Consider the following 19,230-nt stretch of genomic DNA (forward strand, 5'->3'; position numbering starts at 1 on the left):
TTTGATAATACCATCATATTAATGACAGAATTCTTCACTTCAATCCCATAATTAATCTACAATGTTTTGTTCCCTGCTGTATATTATGTGCTATAGCTGTTGTGTAGTTAATACTCATCTCACGGTTAAATAGATTGAAATGTCACTTTTATGGTGCAGAATGTAAACAATACTAGTGTCTAGTCGGCTGAATATTCTTTTATGAACGATGTCTATTTAAAAAAGGAATCAAAATCAAAAAATGTCTTAGTACAATATATACATTTTGTGAACAAACATTTCTCAAGACTGTAGTCCTCTGTAATTTTACTGTGAGACTGACTCAAAAAAGGGTCTTCTGGTTTGGTGGTCATTTTGGCTCAGTTATGTCTATGTGTGACTAACAAAACTATTTGTCCAGTGAAGACTGGAATGAAGCAGAGTTTGGGTGGTTAGTCATTTACACATTAAAGGAAGAAGGTTTATACAACAATATATCTCTAAATATATAAAAAATGTATAGCTTTTAATTGTGTTTCTACATTTGTGCTTTCCAGCGAACAGCAATCTACCAATAGAGACAACTTGTTTAAAATGTGTGTATTTATGTTCTTTGCACTACACAGCAGGCAACGTTATATAACAAATAATTTAACATACAATATAAAATAAGTAACTTACATATATTTCTGTCAACAGTCCTAAATCTAAAAGTGAGGTCGTCCATTATACAAGGTTGCATTTATCAATTGGAACTTATTCATATGGTTGACTACTGTGATGCACTGGCATGCTCTCATGAACTGTTATACTGACAGCTCTGAAAAGGAGTTGATGAATATGCAGAATGCATATGTATCTTTAAAGTCTCTCTCTAGAACATACAAACTATTTGCTGTCAGTCACATTACCACATCAACAACAGGAGAAGGACAACTGTGCACTGGGTGCTGTATCTGAACCCAGGAAGGCAAAGATATACATATAAATAAACAGGATTTGGTTCCCCATTAACAGCAGCTTTTACAAAAAAAAGTTACACAGACATACAGTATTCGCATAGTGAAAAAATGTACATTTACATTTACATTGATGGGTTATGACAGAGTGACAGCAACATTGTCAGTGGTCTTCTCCACATCATTGCCTTTGTCTGGTGGTGCAGAGACCGCTGTGTCTCTGTGAGGGTTTGGTCCACAGCTCGGCTGTCCTAAGCTTTTGTTTGGAAGGTCCCCTGTGGACTCAGCCTCAGCTTCTTGCTGTGGAGCTGTTGCTAGAAACAGAACAAAAGTCAGCAAGTAAAATATGTATGAAATTTCAGATCTAGAATTATGTTGGTGGGATCGGGCTGAAAATCTAGAGGCGGTGTTCTTGCTGTCACCATGTACATGCTGGTACAAACTCTTACCTGACTGCGTGCAGGACTTCATGTGTTCTGGCCAGTGGGCTTGCTGACACGGGTAATCGCAATAGCTGGTGTTCCAGCAGCAGTAGAAGATGGCCTCTTTCCTGCAGTTGGCACACCACTGTTTCTTCTTTGTCTCATCCACTGCTTGCTGCTTCTCCAACTCCATCTGTTTCTTCACCTCAGCCACCAGCCTCTCTCTCTCTTGCTCCAGACTCTGCCTCATCTCTGCCATTGTCAGCTCTACACCCAGGTGCACAAATATGAGTAAACAAACAAGTATAACACGTCACACTGTTTCATGCACAAGCACAAAACTGAAATTCTCACCAAGATTGTGCTTCATTTCGGACAATTCTTGCTGATGCAACCACTGTAATTTTTCTATTTCGATTCTCAGTCGTCTTATCTGGATGAAAGAGGAAATGCTAATTTAATTTTCTGAATTACTATTGGCTGCAGTATTTAATCCCTGATGGGTGAGCAAACCCACCCACCTCTGCTATTGTATTCCCTGAAGTACTTTTTGAAAGGTCATTGTAGATTTCAGTCATTGTGCCTTTGATTGCATCCATTATCTGAAAGAGGAGCAAAGGGTTATATTCGGACGCAATATGTCACAAAGTAATCATTTGTAGGAGAGATTACCACATAACCTGGGGAAACATTATTTTTTTGCATTGTCATACACAAGTTCCAGCCACTGTGACTGAATAGACTATGGTGTATATATTATATATATATAATATGTAGGTTTTTAAAAATGGCAAGATCATGTATCTTATGAATATCTAACTGGATTGCACATTACAGTACCTGAAGCTATAATCTTGTAAATCTTTCTCCTAGAGAAATCCCTCTTTACACGTCAGATAAAGACAATAAGATCAAACAAATGGCAAGGGACACCAGCAAGTAATATTTGGACTATATGTTTTAATGATACTAACTTTAGTGGTGTATTTGGCAATGTCGGCAGCAACATCTGCTGAGGCAGTGGGAATATACGTGTCTGCTGCTGCTGGTGAAGAAGACGCAGCTCTGCCTAAACTTGACGGTGCCACCATGGCAACAGAAGCAGGACTAGTGGACACCAGGGTGACAGCTGAGGTTGAGGTGCTGAGTGAAGTGTCTTTTTGTTGAACAGCTAGAGAGAAAATAAAATAAAAAGCAGTTTTCTAATTTTTCCTGTCCCACACCAGAGTGTACACCCATCATGTTAACTACCTTTAACAGCTTGTCGGGTCTGATAGCGTGTGCTTTGTGAAGGCTGCTGTGTTGACGAGGATGTCGTTGAGCTGCTTCCACTTGCCGGTATCTGTGCCTGGCCAGGTGACGAGGCCTGCGGTTGCGCTGCAGCCGCAGGTTGCTGGTTCTGTTGTACCTTCTGCATGTGCCACTTCTGAGAGGAGGTCTGAAACTTGGCAGCTGGGTTCCACACCACTGCTCTCTGCACCACCGGCACTGTCTCTCTGGGCAGAAGAGGGCGCTGTTTCTTCAAAGTTGGCGTGGTGGATCCAGAGGAAGAGGCTGAGGGCGGTGTCGCGGTGGCACTGGACACTGTTGTGAGGCTTATGGTTGCGGGAGAGGGAGCAGTGAAAGAGACCATGGTTACAGGAATGGCCACAGGAGACGGAGAAGAAACGCTGGAGGGTGTGGAAGGGGCAGTACTGTTCTGAGAAGGGATAGCTGATGGGGTCAAAGCTTTACCTACAGGGAAAATAATATAGAGATTAAAGATTAATCAACAATCCTACACTTGCAAAGGTGCTTACCTAAAATATATATATTATATAATCATAAAGGGAAGTCCGTGATTTGACTTATTTCACATGGGACTAAAACAATTCTCAGTCATGATTTGGGGGATGGGTTGAGCAGTGGGACATGGAAAATATGCAGTGCTGTGACCCTGTGAACCACGAGGAGCGCGATTGAGATGCACTGTATTAGCAGATGACAATAGAGGTGTTGCCTTCAGGCTTACCAGCAGATGGCTCTTTCACAGTGGTGTTGTCTTTCCTGCTTCTCCTTCTCTCCTTGCCTCCCTGTTCCTCTCCGAGATCAATAACCAGCTCCCTCTCTGAGTCAGAGTCCTCCACTGGCGCTGCCAGTTTTGTCTCCTCTTTTATCTGAGCCTTCTCTCTTGGAGCAGGAGACACTAGGGGTGGTTTTGTCTTCTCTGGGCTCTGGTCTTTTTCAGAAACTGTGCTTGTTTGTTTAGCTGGAGCATCGAAATCCACTGCATTGGCTTCCCCAGCGGAGGACTCGGACGCCACAAGGATATCACCTTTGACCTCCTTATCGTCAGTGGGGGAAGGTGGATCTTTGAGTCCTGTTTCTGATGGATCCTTCTGGCCTCCTTCATTGGGTGCTGCGTCCTGGTCATCTTTGGGCTTTTGCTCCTCATCACTGGCATACTCAGTGTCACTCGAATCAGACTTGTCAGAATCTTCTGAGTCGCTGTGCTCCACACCCTTATAGACATCCTCTGAGATCTCATCTATACCTGCAAAGCAACACCAACAGGTAGAGGGTTAAGTAACTAAAGTGTAATCATCCCCAAGCGAATTGACATAATAACAGAAAACAGCTTATCATATTTAACGACACATCCTGAATGAACTCAGAATTAATTTAAAAAACATGTTTGCTACACTGACCCAGCTGTGCCTTGCAACTCTCAATGGTCTTGTCCAAGTTTAGCTGAAAACGGCTCTTGATCTGTCTCTTGGGAGAGGTGAGGACCGGGGCTCCTCGCTTTTGCTGTACAGTTTCACTAAGCTCCTTTAGGTCCATCTCTGCTTTACTCCGATCTGACAGGACATAGCGTTCAAAGATCACCTTCTAGTACAATGGTATCAAAAAGTGACCTGCATTAAACCACAGACAATTGGCATTTAAGCACTTTCATAGATTTTACCCAGATTGAGGTTGAGAATGCTTCCTGTCAGTGGCGTTTTATCCTGCTTAGGGCCAAGTTGCATGCCAGCAGCTTGACAGTGCAATGGTTTGGAGCTGTCCAAGGAAGTGCCTGCAGAACCAGGCCGGGAATGGGCCGGTGATGCTAAGAGAGAGAGAGTGACTGTTAAATGACACCAGAAGAGAAGGGGAAGTCTCCTCCCTTACTTGACATAACTGATGCTGCTCTACAATTCATCTTGACAAATACCTGTGCAGTCCATGGACTCTTCTCCTGTGGTGTGTTGGTTGTTTGAGGCTTTCGACTGGGACTTATCTGCTGTCTCCTGTTCCCCATCTGAACCTGTGTGGGCAGAGGAGGTAGTGCTCATTGGTGAGCGGGGCATGTCACTGACGGGGATCCGCCGCCCTGCAGTGCCCCCTCCCACCACAGACCCAGACAACAGGCCCCTCGCCAAGGGCATCTTGGGCGATCCAGTCATATCAAAGTTCAGCTTGATCTTCTCCTGCTTCTCTGGTTTTATGGCAGTGGATGAGGGGTTGGCGGGATCCAGCAACATCTGGAAGTTGTTGTCAGGGGTGTAGGGAGTCCTGAAGGGGGCGTAGTTGAATACACCAAATTTCTTCCTCATGTTCTCCACATAGACTTCCATCTCTTGCATGGCACTGTTAAATATGCTTTTGGTCTTCTTTACAGAGAAGGGAATCTCTTTGGACATGAGGTAACAGTTGTTCAACGGCACCCAAGCCCTGAAGGATAAAGATTTACATTATAATGTGCTTTATTTTGCCTCAAAGCTTCAAATCCAATTCAAAAGTAACTAAAGCACAAAGGGTGGATTATACCTGTCATGCTGGCCAAAGAAGCGAGCATCCACCTGTCCGTCTTTGTCTCGCAGAGCTTTAGCAGGCCAAAACGGAAATCCTTTCAGTTTGGCCCACACCAAAGGGTGAGGGTTACTCTGTAGACAGAAAAAACTGGAACTAAGTGCCACAATTCCAGTGATAATCATACACCATCAACACAAATTTGAAGTTAGTCAGCTTACACATGGCTCACAGAACCAGTTGTCTCTCTTTTGACAAGCAGACAAATAACACTCAGGGCAAACTTCAATCTCATTCATCTGCAAAACAAAAATCAAAAAGCATATTGACACCAGTTCAGCACCAATCTAAATGATTTACAAAAATCTGTTGGCTCTAAACTACACACTCACCTCATGTTCACATATTTTTACAATTACTTTAGCCGTAGCAGTGAGTTTGTGATTGCCTGAAAGGCACAAAGACAAATATGTATTTGTGTTTAACAATAGTATTGACAAGAATGCTCTTAAACATGTTTCTGTTTCTGCTTTGTAACACACCTCCATTGTATATAATACAGTTGTGCAAAATCCATTTTGCATCTGCCAAGAAGGCCTCAGTGCAGCCATACATTTTCTTTTTAATATTCTGTGTTGAAGAAATGAAACGTTGGCGCTTCAATGACAAAATGTTTCACTTTGATGCATTTTAAGAGAAAAGTGTGACTGCTTGTATTTTACCTTCTCCAGTGTGCAAAGATCCATGGCGTGAAAAATGTACTCTGCATAATCTGGATGCTGCTCAAGAGACACCGGCTTCTGGAATGGTTCAGTCTATAAAAATGCAGACAGAACAAAAGCATTGAAGGTAAACAAACTCTTAATCTCAATGTAAACTCATTGCATCACCTCCCCCATTCCCACACATGGACATGCTACCATCATGCTACAACTACTAAAAAAAAAAGCTCTAGAAGCCGCTTCAAACAAAAGGAGGAAAAACCAGTGGAGGAATAAATCATGACGGGGTCTTGTTAGTGGTGTAATTGATTACCCAATTAAAAGTCTTTCTCTGCGTGGAAGCTGCATGGGGGGAGCGAGATGACAAGCGTGGATGGTCCTGAAAGAGAGCGAGAGGGGCAGCTGTATCCTCACCATCAGCTAGCAGATTTGCCTTCATGATCTCCAGCCATGAGAGGCCCATTATAGTACAGTGACTGTTAGTTGTGCCATTAGAGATAATTTATACATGCAAATCCATACTATATCATGCTGAACAAATACAGTATGTGGACAGGTAGTAATTCAGTTTGCAGATATTAAGCTTGTGGCACTACTGGTGGTAATACAACAAGAATGACCAGAAAACAAGCATGTAGCATGTTTTTGGCTGAATAGGCATTGTCACAATCATAAGAGTGGCCAAAAGACACACATGCCAACGTTTAATAGTGACAAGTCTCTGTGCACAGTAAGAAAAAGCAGAAATGAAATTGGAAGAAAGACAATACAGGTTCTCTACTAAGGCTATGTGCCACAAACTGATCTCATGACTTTGTTAGGATGACTTCGCAAGACAGATAGACCAGAATACTTACACCTGGTTGTTTCATCTTCTGAAGGGCAAACTTTAGTAGGTAAGACAGCTGGTCTATAGATAGCATCATCATGGCTTTGCTCTGAGTCTCTATACACTCGGCAACTGTTATTTTCTAAAAGACACCAAGAGGAAAAGAGATGTACACTTTACACTTTACAGTTTCGGTGATCCGCGTTACATCACACACAGCGTGAAGGCTCAGAATCATCGCATCTTCTTCTCACACTTTCCAACAGATCCTAATTATAGAAAATACTGCAATGCTTTATGACTTAAAGCTTTGAAATTGCCACTGTCCATGCGCTGCACACAATCCGGGATGAGTACCTCACACTCCGGACAGAACCAGTCGCCCTCAGGCTCGGCTGGTAGTTTGAGGCACTTGGCATGGTACACCCTGGGGCAGAGCTCACAGCAGAGCACCTGGCCCTCGCGGTGGCACAGCCAGCAGTAGAAGTCATTCCTGCCGTCCTGCGGTACAACATCAACAGGGTCTGTGGTGAGTGCTGGCTGCTTCACATAGTAAAAGGGACCATGTCTTAGTTCTGACTGAAATGCAGGCAAAAAGAAAGAGAAATTGGGGAGAGGTCAAAATCAAGCTCGAGATCAACGATGCAAAGTAGACATGCATAGAATCAACATGAGGCATGCACAGCACACTGTGATCAGTGGCCAAGACTCCTTGGTCTGATGAGGAGAATTGTCGATGAGTTATGTGACTCAGTTCTCTTGGTCTGTGTTTCAGAATGTACCCATCACCTATCAGCAGAGAGGCCAACCACGAGGTAAGCCTTGATTAAACAGGCAGAAGCTCAGATACAGAAACTGTGACTTATTTACACAAAGACAAGTTGTCCATTATGAGCCACTGACTACAGCAAACACATGGGCGGAACAGTTTTAAGCAGAGGGCTCACAAAAGCAAAACAATGAGTTACAAATAATCACACGACTGTCTGACGGCAAAGAGAGGGGGATTAAATATGCGGCATTACATCATTTTAGAGCCCTGTATTGAATATGTCACAGTACTGGTGTAAATAGTGTTGGATAGGCCAAGGGCAACAACCAATGAAGTACATCGCCATTGTTAGTTGATCCTTTGATATACAGTATGTCTATGACGTCTATGACATATCTACAGATGTACATATTTTCTACGGCCATTAACTCTGCGTGGATGCCGAATGGACTCGTACTTCAGGCAGAACATTTGCATTAGCCAAAGGACTCGTTAGGGCAGAACATTTGCATGAGCCGATTGGCCATCAGCCGACTTGTAATATCCCAATACAAGTCATAGAACTACGCAGGGTGACCCAACATGGACCTGTTCACTGTAACACTTCATTAATTCCTCATGCCGTTACTGCTCACAATTGCAGGTCCCCTCAACACCCAAATCTCCGCCTTATGCACTAGCGTTACTAGAATTGGTGACTTTACCTGACTACATGTACGGTAATGGTTGTCTCTGATTTCTGTATGCAACATTTCATATGTCTATAATAGGGAAAAACAGACATTTCTAAACAATACCATCACCATTTGCATAAATAAAGTTCCCTACAGTCATATCAAATATTGCTGCAGAAGAAATATCTTTACTTAATTTAGTTTGCAAACATATTTAAAAATAACTCTTTTACAGTAATACATGGATGACTTGACCTCATGATCTTTATTTTTGTTCACCATGTTAATCTAAGCTTGCAGTTTCTTTTATGAAAGTGAGCCTGACCCAAAAAGCCCCTTGACAGCTTGTTTTGTCCCTGGATTTATAGGGCTCTACACACATTTATATCATGTGCAGCCATACGTCACATAGGTCACCATACGTCAAACTTACAGAAAAAGTTTGACTCGGATTTCATGAATCCAGTTTTAAGTCACCAAAAAGTGAGTACCTGGTCTTTGCTGCCGCTCATAGCACCCGGTTTCTTTTTCTTTTTCATTGGACTGGGCGAAGTTTCGGCAGATGAGTGACCATTGGATGAATGAGAGGGACTTGGCATCTTTCTTTTTGGGGCCATGCGCTCTGCTGACCCAGGGTCTGACACTGCGGGTAAAGGTCAAAGGTCACAAAAAACAAAGGAGGGCAAATGAATGCCATCCTGAAATGAAACTGAAACCACAATTGGGACATGCACACATTTGCAGCGAAGCAACAAATCTTCAGTTTACTTTGCAAGTCCATAGATACAAACAGGGTAGAGATAGCTGCACTGACTCTGTGAGTGCAGTGTGTTCTTACCTTTGGATCGTGTTGAGATCTCCATGCCTTCCTTTGCATCCGTCTCTGTCTCGCCCTCTTCTTCAGTCACACTGACGCAGAAAACACAGGCGTCATCATAAACAATAGCTGATGGCTTCCACTCTGCTCTGCTATGCGTTGCTCTTATTAAGTCAAGTTAAAGGTAAGAATTCATGACATTTGATCGTTGTCTTTGTCTAGCTCAAATCAAACCAGTCCCATACAGTATAGTGAGGGTTTCTCAGGTCACAGTTTAATCTCAGCAAACAGCTTCTGGGTGTAGAAAAGGAGCCATTTGACTCGATCAAAACAACCTCCTAATTAGCAACATCAGCATCGTGTAAATTTAGGGGTCAAGTCTTCTCTTGTCTTCCTAGTATACATTCAGATCTGACCCAGCCCGCTGCTCATCCTGCCACAGTGCGGCTGTTCTCAATTTGATCGAATTTTGCCAGCAGGGAAGCAACAACACAATAACAAACATCGCTTGACACAGAGTGCATTTTAATTACCTGGAAGCTCAGATGGGACAGAAGTATCATAAACACTGTCTTGCTCATATAAATTGTAAAATCTGAACAATTGCAGACAAGCCTCGATGAGGCGCTGTGCAAAACAAACTAACACAAAGGGAGGATCAGACTATCAATGACAACATCATGAAAGGAAGCTGTCACTTTGAAGACTATATATTTTTCTAGATTTGGGCCGGAATATGTAGTTTGTTTTGGCTGCTATAAACACTGATAATAACATGTGTATCCTCAGATCCATTACCCATCCATTGTCTTTTTAAAAATAAAATAAAATAAAATGTTCTACTCTTCATTTCGGTTTAGATCAGCTCATCAGAACCATTGTGACATATACAAACATACCCACACTGCATTATAATCCATTTTGGCTCTGGAAGTGGACCTGGTGGTATTTTAAACAGGCCCCTTATTGCTGATGGGGCTAATGCCAGTATGTGCAGTAATGCAATAAAGACAGTTGACAGCTTTGTGACAGAAACAGTCCTTGGTATCAAAAGTAAGATGTTCAAATCCCTGAAAATGGTGAAATGGGTCAATGCATGCAAACCACATCAGGACACATTCTTCAAAAAACATTCAACTCCTTCAATCACTCAGTCATCTTCCAAATAAAAACATCCTAAATTCACTTATAAACACAACATGCAAATTACTTGAGCACCAGCAGCTCAATGTGTGGAGCAGTTCTCCTGTTATCCAACAAATATAAATAGCATCCACCTTCCTCCACTGGCCACAGGTGTATGCATATCAAAGGTGAAAACAGAGGGATGGATTCTGCAGGGTTTGCACATTTAGATATCCAACAAGCAAGAAACGATGAAAACAGAATCCTGCACATTCAACTGTCTTGGTAACAGACAACATATCATAATTGATTGCACAACCATTGCCCCAGTTTCCTTGACATGCAAGCCACAATCTGCCACGTCTTATTCAAAGATTCCATCCAACAGGTTTTTCTCAGTATCAGCCCATGATTCACCTCTGCTTTCAGGCATCCTGTGGTCGATCTTATTAGTGTTGCCATTTTCTCTGATGCCACAGCAGAGGCACCCGCCTCACCACTCACATGGCTTCTACGTTGCCTATTTTTACTTCACTCCTGAGAAAAATTCACCATTTGAGTGTGAACAAAGACATTCATTCAGTGAACACAAAAATACACTGCCTCCATCTCAATTATCTGATGCCCCCTCCCCCCCTTGCCCACCCCTATTCCATCCTGCTCCTCCATCACGAGGGCAGATGCAATGACAGAGAGCAAAACGGCACATCTGCGGAGAGACAGGCAGGGAGGGAAAAGGCTTTGCTGGCCTCCTCGTCTAACGTGTCTGCCTGACCAGCCTCACACAATCTACTACCAGCAACGTCCTCTCCTCTCCTCTCCTCTCCTCTCCAGGCCAGGAGTACAGCACCAAGAGAAAGAGACACTGTGGAAAATCAATACTGCTCTTTCTGACAAAAATAATCACATTTTAAATAAAACACCACAGAATACACACAGTCTATGGTAGCACACTGATACATCCCTTCCCACACCCACCCATGCCGTAACATCCATGCTTCAATGTAGGAAATCAACAGCATACCTTTTTCCTTACTCACATACGGATTCTTCAGTCTATTCTTTAATCTTTTTCAACAATTGAGGGCGATGGGGGATGATGGAAAAGATGGGTCCAGGTTTCCCAGAAGGGCCTTCTCTCCCTGCTGCTCTCTCCTGCAATTGTCAATCTTTAACCTCAGCTGTGGGCTGCCGATTGGTTCGCAAGCCACACGGAGGAGCCTGATTGGGTGCTAAGCTCGGTGTGCCACACAGGCTCTCTTCTCCTCGCTCTCCTCAGCCACATTGCTGCAATGCAGAGAAGAGAGCTCCTTGCTTTCGCTAAAACCTCCTGAAAACCAAGTCCCACTCTTCCATAAAACCTCATACAAGCCGTGGTGGTTATGTCTTTTATCAAACATGTGGGATGCAGCAATACAGGCTCGACAGGGTGTGGATCAGATTCCCTCCCTCGCCGTGCTCTCAGCCAGCATACGTGTATGGCATCCATTTTGAAGACTCTCTCTCCTTCTCTCCTTCTCTCCCTCTCTCCGACCACTGTGCGCACTGCACACACAGCGCGTACACACAGCATATTCACATGGCTCCAGTCGACTGTTGTTAAAGACCACATGCAGCTTACAATGTGAACCGCCGTTCTGAAATACAGCAAGGGTCTGAACACTGAATACACACAAAGACAGCATTGAAAATGTCACAGGCCTCCCAGACAGAATGGAAAATATAAATCCTTACCCTCTCTCTTTCTCTCTCTCTCTTTCTGATGTTTCTACTGCTACTGTATTAAAAATCCATCCCTGCTTGCCTGAGGAACAGTAACCTGAAAATATCTTACACCAGATCCATTTCATTCCTCTGGGATAAGTTGCTGACTGACCAGTTGCCCTTCTTAGGTCAGTGGTGTTCCAGAATGAAAGTGTAAATGCAAACAATACAACACACATATGAGCAATTGCTGAAGGCAGATGTGAACCCTTCCTTCATTTAACCATTGTTCCGAAAAGAAGGACAAGTCCCACATTTGTGGCAAGGTCATTATGAGAGGTCCAAAAAGGTCACTAAGAAAGCTCCACATCTGTAAATGCTCAGAAAACAGGTGAATAGTTTCATAACATGGAGCAGCCATTAAGAGGATTTTTTTTATTACCAGACAAAACAGTCTGTGCACACGCCTGCCAAAGTCAATCCTCCCACCATTGTGGAATGAAGGGATTAGACGCATTACCCAGCACTATTCACAGAAAGAGGGGGTGGGGGTAGAGGGGTATTTGCTGTTTTGTAGATTGCTGTTGTGTGTTGTGTGCCACGCTATCTGTGCAATATTCCTTGATTATATTCAAGACAGATTCTATGTCAACATGCAACCATGCAATGAGTACAAAAAAAACACACGTTTCACCTGGAATATTAAAAAATCAAAAGAGTGCTAAAACAGGGGAAATGGGTATAATCCTTAAATAGATTTAATAGTTTTACCTGAGACATGCATACACCATCAATATGTGTGAATATAAATACATCAAACCTGGTTTAGTTCAAACAGGTTTTCAATCCTCTTTGGATGAGACTCCTGTGCAGAGGAAGTCCTTTGCTTCTTCTTTCCTCCCCTCTTACATACAAATACTCAGAGTGTTTGGAGCAGAGGGACAGAAAGGGGAAGCTGTCTAAAATGGCTGCCACTCGGCAGCAGAGAACAACACTGGAAAGCAGTGCACATCATCAGGCCCAGGCAAATCCTCTGGACCTGGCTGCTGTGGCATATTCATCTTTAAGATCATTGCTACACTACAGAGTACCTCACAGGTTTGGTTTGTTCAAAGCATGATTTGTTATTCAGAAAGTAAAAGGGCCTTTGAGGTGAAGAAACACTGGTCTGTGGGTAAAGTGTACAAAAACAAAGTATTTTATAGTCAGTTCTTCAATGTAATTTTAATCTGGCAAACAATTAACAACAGCAACCTGCTCCCTTGATATCTTGCCAATTGGAGCCTAAATTAATCTTGCTGTGCTGTCACTTTACCATCTGTTAATTCCACTGGGGGCTCCCCTCTTCTCTGTGCCCTGCCTCTGCCATCCTGCCTTGTTTCCTCACCAGGCCTGCCATCTTGACAGCACAGGCCATTGGCAGGCACAACAACCCAGCCCTATTCAGTTCCTGACAAAGGAAAGCAGGTTCTCTCAGTCAATAATATCTGACCTTACACTTGTTTGTGGTCGTCTGTGAGTTCAGGAGAGGCATGTACAGTGTCTCTGCCTTGCTATCAAGCTCTCTCTGCTGTGCTGTGGGGTGACAAATTCTCTCCCTCCTCCCTTATTCTGACAGACATTACAGAGGCACAGATCTCATACAGTGGCTGGTGCCTTATCAACACATAAGCATATGTGAAAGAATGAAAATAAAGCTTACCTCTGTGGATGCATGGCTAAAATACTCAGTGTGATATGTCAATGCTTATTAAAACATGGAGGACAGTCCTGTCAGCCCTCACCCTGCTCAGAGCACAGCCACCGCTCTCCAAGCTGTCCGATTCACTGCTCTGATGTAAGGCTTGCTGAGAGTGGCCACTGTTTCTGCCGAGATGTAAGGCCAATGCTGATTGGCTAAAGCATTTCCTGGCTGCTTGTCTTTTGTTCAGCACAGGCAGACTGAAGCTCAGTACTAAGGACAAGAGAATACGTGCAGATCAAAATAATCAGCCCCTCTGCACCTATCAGCTGTCAGAAACACAGCATATAGCTGTGGTTGTCTCTTTAGCTTGCTACAGAGTAGCACAGTGTGTTTTTCAAGCACGCCAGCAGATGTGTGCATAAAGGGCAGGCCTGAGGCCTGTGTTTTTAAGGAGGAACTTGTTGTACTACCCGCCCTCAAACTATTCATTGTGTGAAGGAAGACCATACAAATAAAATCAGCAAAGGGGAAGTAAGTAAGTTCTACTAGGTTACTTGATAAACTGTATAATAACGATTTAATGACAAACAAAAATGAAAACTTAATTACAGTCCTGCCATATGACCAATACTGACCTTTGGACTACTGCAGACTGGTTTGTAATGTGGTTATAAAGTGTTAAAGAAGGATTGACCTTGAATTTAGAGTTATGTGTTATTTCACATATTCGTCAATCAAGTATTGAAACATTCCCCCAAGGCTTTGCAAGAAACTGCATCTCTGAGCAGATCAATTCTTCCTCTGTCCTTGCTGTTGCATGTTTCAAGACATAAACCAGTGCAGGCTTCAACAAGCTGATGAACTCCACAGTGGGCAGCAAAGGAAGATACATATGTCTTATTATATGACCGAATTTCTGAATTTAGCCTGTGTGACTTTCCACTAAGTCTTATCTTTGATATTTGAGTCACATGCATTGACAAACGGAATTTGACTACATTGTAATTGTAAAATGCGAATAGTAAAAATTCTCACCTTGTAAAGAACGCGAGAAAGCCAGCACCAAGGTCAAAATCAACCATACAGAACACTTTGTGAAAATCCTATAAATAATGTGGCAGTATCATCACCAATCCGCTGGCTTTGTAAAACACATTTGACCACATTTACCTTTCATACTTCCAGTAACATTTACCTTTAGAGTTAATCATATCACTACAGGATTACTTTCCCACCTTAAATGACATGAGGACAAGATAAATGAGAAACAAAAGCAGCAGCGACCTCTTGTGGATATAGAATGGACTACATTTGACAACATTTGTCAGTTGTGCATTGTGAGAGACCTGTATATTTAATGAAAATTGTCGCTGGTCTGACCACGAACTGTTCTGACTTTGTACAAGTTTTACTGTAAGTTTCTGTGGTATATTTTGCTTGTATATCTAGTATCTCAATAAGAACATATATTCATTCTACTAGGGAAGGCCTTACAGCTGACAATGGACAAAGGAAAAGTGAACTGAACCGGACAAGGAATGTAAATAGCACCTGATAGACAACAGTCTAAATACATATATTCAAGAGTAAAGATAAAAGTTTACATGCCAAATAAAGGCCATTATAAAATGAACTGTTGCTCCCCCAGGATGGCCACGTAGTGTTTACAGTGGTCTCAGGCGGTTTGTCAATATCCACTGAAACGGGTCTTTTCTGAGTGACAATCAACTGTATAAATACGTCTGAAAGTCGGAGTTCGGGAGGCGACTCATTCCGGCTGCAGAGTCCCTCACAAGCGTTCCATGGTGCTTGTTATGATACTGTACTTTGTATAATAAAACCCCATTATACAAGCAAAGACAGTGTCAGCGGAGATCCTTCCTTCCTTCATCTTCACATCATCGCAACCCAAGATTACACTAAATTTCATTAACATATTTCTAAAACATATGAAGGGAAAAGGAAAGCTTTCTTTGTGAAAACAGTATGCCACTACAACTCTAAGGGTGGATTGCACCAACTAGGCTTAGCCTTAAATCTAAATGTTTAACTTAAAAGCATTAAAAGTTTTCATTTGTAGAAGTGATGCTTATGGAAAACAACCAATCAATGTACTGGACTGACATTAAGAAGTTGAGATGAGACTTGAGTGAGAAAAGTTACTGACATTCAGTACTTATCTTGCTTCAGTAACAGAATAGCCATAGATATTAATTGCTTTTGATTCTCTGCAGAAATACCATAGCATACAACTGGTGGTATCCGTAACACAATTTAAGAACCACTAAATTAAATCATTTAACAGAGTTTTAATTATCCATAATAATAGTAATAATAATACTCATACTAAAAATATTAATAATACGAAATTTTATTAGTATAGTGCTTTTCCAAATGTATTTCCATTTCCAATTACCCATGTATATGTGGGACAATGCTCTGATTGCTCTATTTTAAAGTTGTTCGTGGAAGTCCATTTTCGCACTTGTAGCAAATTCACATTTGCGTATTAATGAAGGGGCTACAAACAACCGCTCAGTCACGCCTCCTTTCAACACCTGCTAATCCTTTTTTAAATGGGGATATCTGACAACAAAGTGAAACTGCCTTTGTGCTCTATCACATTTCATATTTGCAGAACGTTTCTTTTGTAACATTACTTTAGCGACATCAGACATACAAAGGTGAGGCTCGTGTTGTTCTGTGATTTCCCCGCCGATAATCCTCCACGGCACAGCTGGTGTCCAGACGGTGACCTGCGGGCTTTATGGACAACAAGCTGGTAATGAGGCCTACCATCCGCCAGGTGGCGCCCGAACAAGCTTTTCCTTGTTCAGACCAGCTACGTTAAATGCCTTGTCTAGTGCTCTTTAGATCCGAGGCTTTGCACATGCGTTGTAATCTTAAAAAACGAATTGTTTTGTACTTTTGTGAAGCTGTGTTATATTACATTCATATGGCTTTCTGTCAAAAACATGTAATTAAATATTGGATTTAACTTAGAGATACCTGCTGTTGCCGCTTAAGCAAAATGTTGCTTTTAAATTCACTGGCGGGGAAAGAACGCAAGTGCAGATGGGTAATGATGTGAAAGAGAGGTGTGTGTGACTGCTTAATCCACACTTCCATCAAAGACAACCTTCCTATGTGATGTTTCCCTGCTCGCCACCGTTCCTTCTGCTCTGTGTGAGCTGGAGACTGAACGGGCCACAGACATTTTGACACAACTGTGAAATACTGGGAGAACTTGACTTTTGAGAATCCCACACGTAAACCTTAAGTAGAGAGGGAGATCTACATACATGCACGCAAATACTCATATGTTACTTTAATTTTTGTTATTTCTGAGAGAGGAATGAGGGAATCATGTGGAACACTTTTAGACATTTAAAGGACAAAACCTTGCTCAAACACTTCTACTACTGTTCGTTTCATCTACAAAAACAAAGAGAAAGAAAGCATTAATTTGTTTCAGTCATTTTATAATTTGTTTCTTTATTTAGTCAGCTATTTGAAGTCTTTTCATGTTTTAGAAACTTCTGCTGCAGTCCATTTATTAAATTAAATGAATTGGACACACTGTAGGTAATATTTAGGTACCAGACTCTAACTCAAGATATTTCTTGCTTTGAGTAACATCTTTCTTTCATAGATAGAAGATCAAGATAGAAAATCAGAAATTGAAGGTACAAGGTACATAGGTTTAATTTTGAGTGCCTCTCCCTCACGAGAACACAGGAAAAGAGCAGAGGTCAGGTAGGACCGGCAGACAAACAAAACCCCAAAACAAAACCTTGTTGGAGGTGGAGTTTAAACACAGTATTCCATAAAGTGTCTTCAAGTCTTACAGTCAGGTCATAACAACAAAAAATACCAAACTATAAGGGGAATTTCAGTAATTATACATATGTATGATATTGTTACACTTGCTGTGTTTGTATTACTCTGAAGTCAGCTGATTGGTAGTAGACCATCTTAGCTAAGGTTAGACCGTACAGCTAGCTGGCCAGGGTTATGATAATTTGAAATAGTTGAATCCAGTTTAAAGAATAACACAATCAGAGCTCAAGCACAGACAGAAAGAGAGGGTCTTTGTCACAATGATAAAAGAAGCACCTAACCCAGTAACAAAACAGCCTTGCATAAAAATGATTGAGTGAAGGGCCTTCGGCAATTTGTAGGACTGCAAAAAAAATATGCTTGACTTCTAGAACTCCTTGGAAATGAGCATAAACTATTCATCTCACAGTTGGTTTTGTTTGCCTGATTTTGTTATAACCTCAATATTACACTTGAATGTGGTTTGTGAGGTTTTGTTGGTGTCTTTAGAGCTGCATAGCATTGACAATGTGGGGGAAGGGTGTGGGTTTGGAGCAAAGAAAGGCATGCTGTTGGCTGTTTGCAGGTAAACCAATTTGAATACATTGATTATGGGGCTATCTCCTGTCCTTTCAAACTGTTATCTCCTGTCCTTTCAAAGTAGAGAGGCTGAGTGGGGAGGGGGATGGGATAAAGTATCTCACACTCACTGAAGGGGGAGGTCAGTTTTTCCATGTTTTGTGGGGGAAGGGGCACAAACAGAGGGCCACTGGGCCCCTCTTTAGGTCTCTGTGGAATGTAATTGTGGTTCTTACTCAGCCAGATACATAATCAAACCTCAAAACAAAGCACAGCTGAAAATGCACAGGGCCTTGTTTTGATTATGGCTTTTCTTTTGATATGATGTGATGCATCAAATACCAGCAATTTATATTGAAATGTATTGATCTTTATGCAGTCATGAGTGCCTCTTGTGATCAAATAAGTCTTAATTGTGAACACTCATATGAATAAATTATAATACATATTTACTTTACTTACTGCAGGGAATTCCATGTGCCTTGCCAGTAAAAGATATGTCCCAGCATGTTCTGTGAATGTGTAGCCCAAAAATAAAATGGCACAACAGTGGTAATGAACTTCCTTGCACTTCGTAGCTGCTACCCTTTGAAAACAACCATTTTTAAAGGTTTGGGTAAACTGTATGGGTTTTCCAGCTAAGTGGCGTCAAACACCCCACACACAACCCTTTAATTTTTTTCTCCCTCAAAGTTTACAGGCTAATTGCAGAGAAAATTATGTTCAGACAGGGAAGGGCAAGCATGGAAGCACCCAGTATTTTACAATGTATTGACTCTTCTTCCTCTCCCCACCACCCGCCCTGCTTTCTTCCTCTGTCTTTAGCCACTTCTCCCTCATCAGCAGTCTGAAATGTAAAACTTGCGTGCTTGCAAGATCACCATAGGCTCCAATGGCTCCACACTCCCTCTAATTCGTATTCTATACTAAATCTTTACAACTCAAATGAGTATAAGGAAGTTGCCTTTTATAATAGAGTAAAACTAAGGATTGGGATTGATATTTGTCAATTCAATTTCATTCTACTTAACTCAAGACTTTTGTGGTACTTATTGTTAGTCGCTTTGGATAAAAGCGTCTGCTAAATGATCGTAATGTAATGTAATGTAATGTCCAGGCTGGATCCTGCCAAGGGACTGGAAATTAACATGGAAAACACATGAGTAATACCTTGGATGGCATAAGAAATTGCAGCAAGAGACAACCAGCTCAATGTATATATCTGAAAATACAGAACCTCATGTATACTAATGGATATAGGATAATAAAAAACTGAGCTGTTTAATTCCTTCCTTTTTGGTATTGGATATTTGCTGTTTATTATGTGCTGAATAGCGTAACACTCTGACTATAAACGCTCATTTGCATAAA

General features: G+C 41.9%; 1 protein-coding gene across 9 annotated transcripts; it reads right to left on the bottom strand.

Annotated features, from left to right (window-relative positions):
* Positions 1 to 188: 188 nt before the first annotated feature.
* On the bottom strand, positions 189 to 13,653 carry zmynd8 (zinc finger, MYND-type containing 8). Of its 9 annotated transcripts, XM_076156640.1 has the most exons (22): positions 13,480 to 13,649; positions 13,093 to 13,227; positions 8,970 to 9,040; positions 8,623 to 8,774; positions 7,043 to 7,264; positions 6,714 to 6,827; positions 6,170 to 6,235; positions 5,857 to 5,949; positions 5,677 to 5,764; positions 5,527 to 5,582; positions 5,356 to 5,433; positions 5,153 to 5,268; positions 4,557 to 5,056; positions 4,308 to 4,451; positions 4,048 to 4,200; positions 3,372 to 3,893; positions 2,612 to 3,094; positions 2,335 to 2,531; positions 1,882 to 1,962; positions 1,715 to 1,793; positions 1,388 to 1,627; positions 190 to 1,252 (listed from the first exon to the last, which is right to left on the bottom strand). In XM_076156640.1, the coding sequence occupies exons 3-22, from the start codon at positions 8,992 to 8,994 to the stop codon at positions 1,077 to 1,079; spliced, it is 3,585 nt and encodes a 1,194-aa protein (XP_076012755.1). In that variant the 5' UTR covers positions 8,995 to 9,040; positions 13,093 to 13,227; positions 13,480 to 13,649; the 3' UTR covers positions 190 to 1,076. The 9 variants fall into 9 exon arrangements, with proteins under 9 accessions (XP_076012754.1, XP_076012760.1, XP_076012755.1 ...); XM_076156639.1 differs by lacking the exon at positions 13,093 to 13,227 and having other exon boundaries at positions 189 to 1,246; positions 13,480 to 13,653; XM_076156643.1 differs by lacking the exon at positions 13,093 to 13,227 and having other exon boundaries at positions 7,043 to 7,186.
* Between the last annotated feature and the right edge of the window lie 5,577 nt (positions 13,654 to 19,230).

Source organism: Genypterus blacodes, unplaced genomic scaffold, assembly GCF_046128005.1.
Source record: "Genypterus blacodes isolate CSIRO-AG114 ecotype Tasmania unplaced genomic scaffold, CSIRO-AGI_Gbla_v1 ptg000070l_1, whole genome shotgun sequence".
In the NCBI taxonomy this organism is placed as follows: Eukaryota; Metazoa; Chordata; class Actinopteri; order Ophidiiformes; family Ophidiidae; genus Genypterus; species Genypterus blacodes.

Bases quoted from the DNA above. Each gene is read 5' to 3' on its own strand.
- zmynd8 (XM_076156638.1), bottom strand. The intron at 5,765-5,856 runs GTAAAATACAAG...TCTTCAACACAG, and splicing joins ATCTTTGCACACTGGAGAAG to AATATTAAAAAGAAAATGTA. The intron at 2,532-2,611 runs GTAGTTAACATG...TTTTCTCTCTAG, and splicing joins GACCCGACAAGCTGTTAAAG to CTGTTCAACAAAAAGACACT.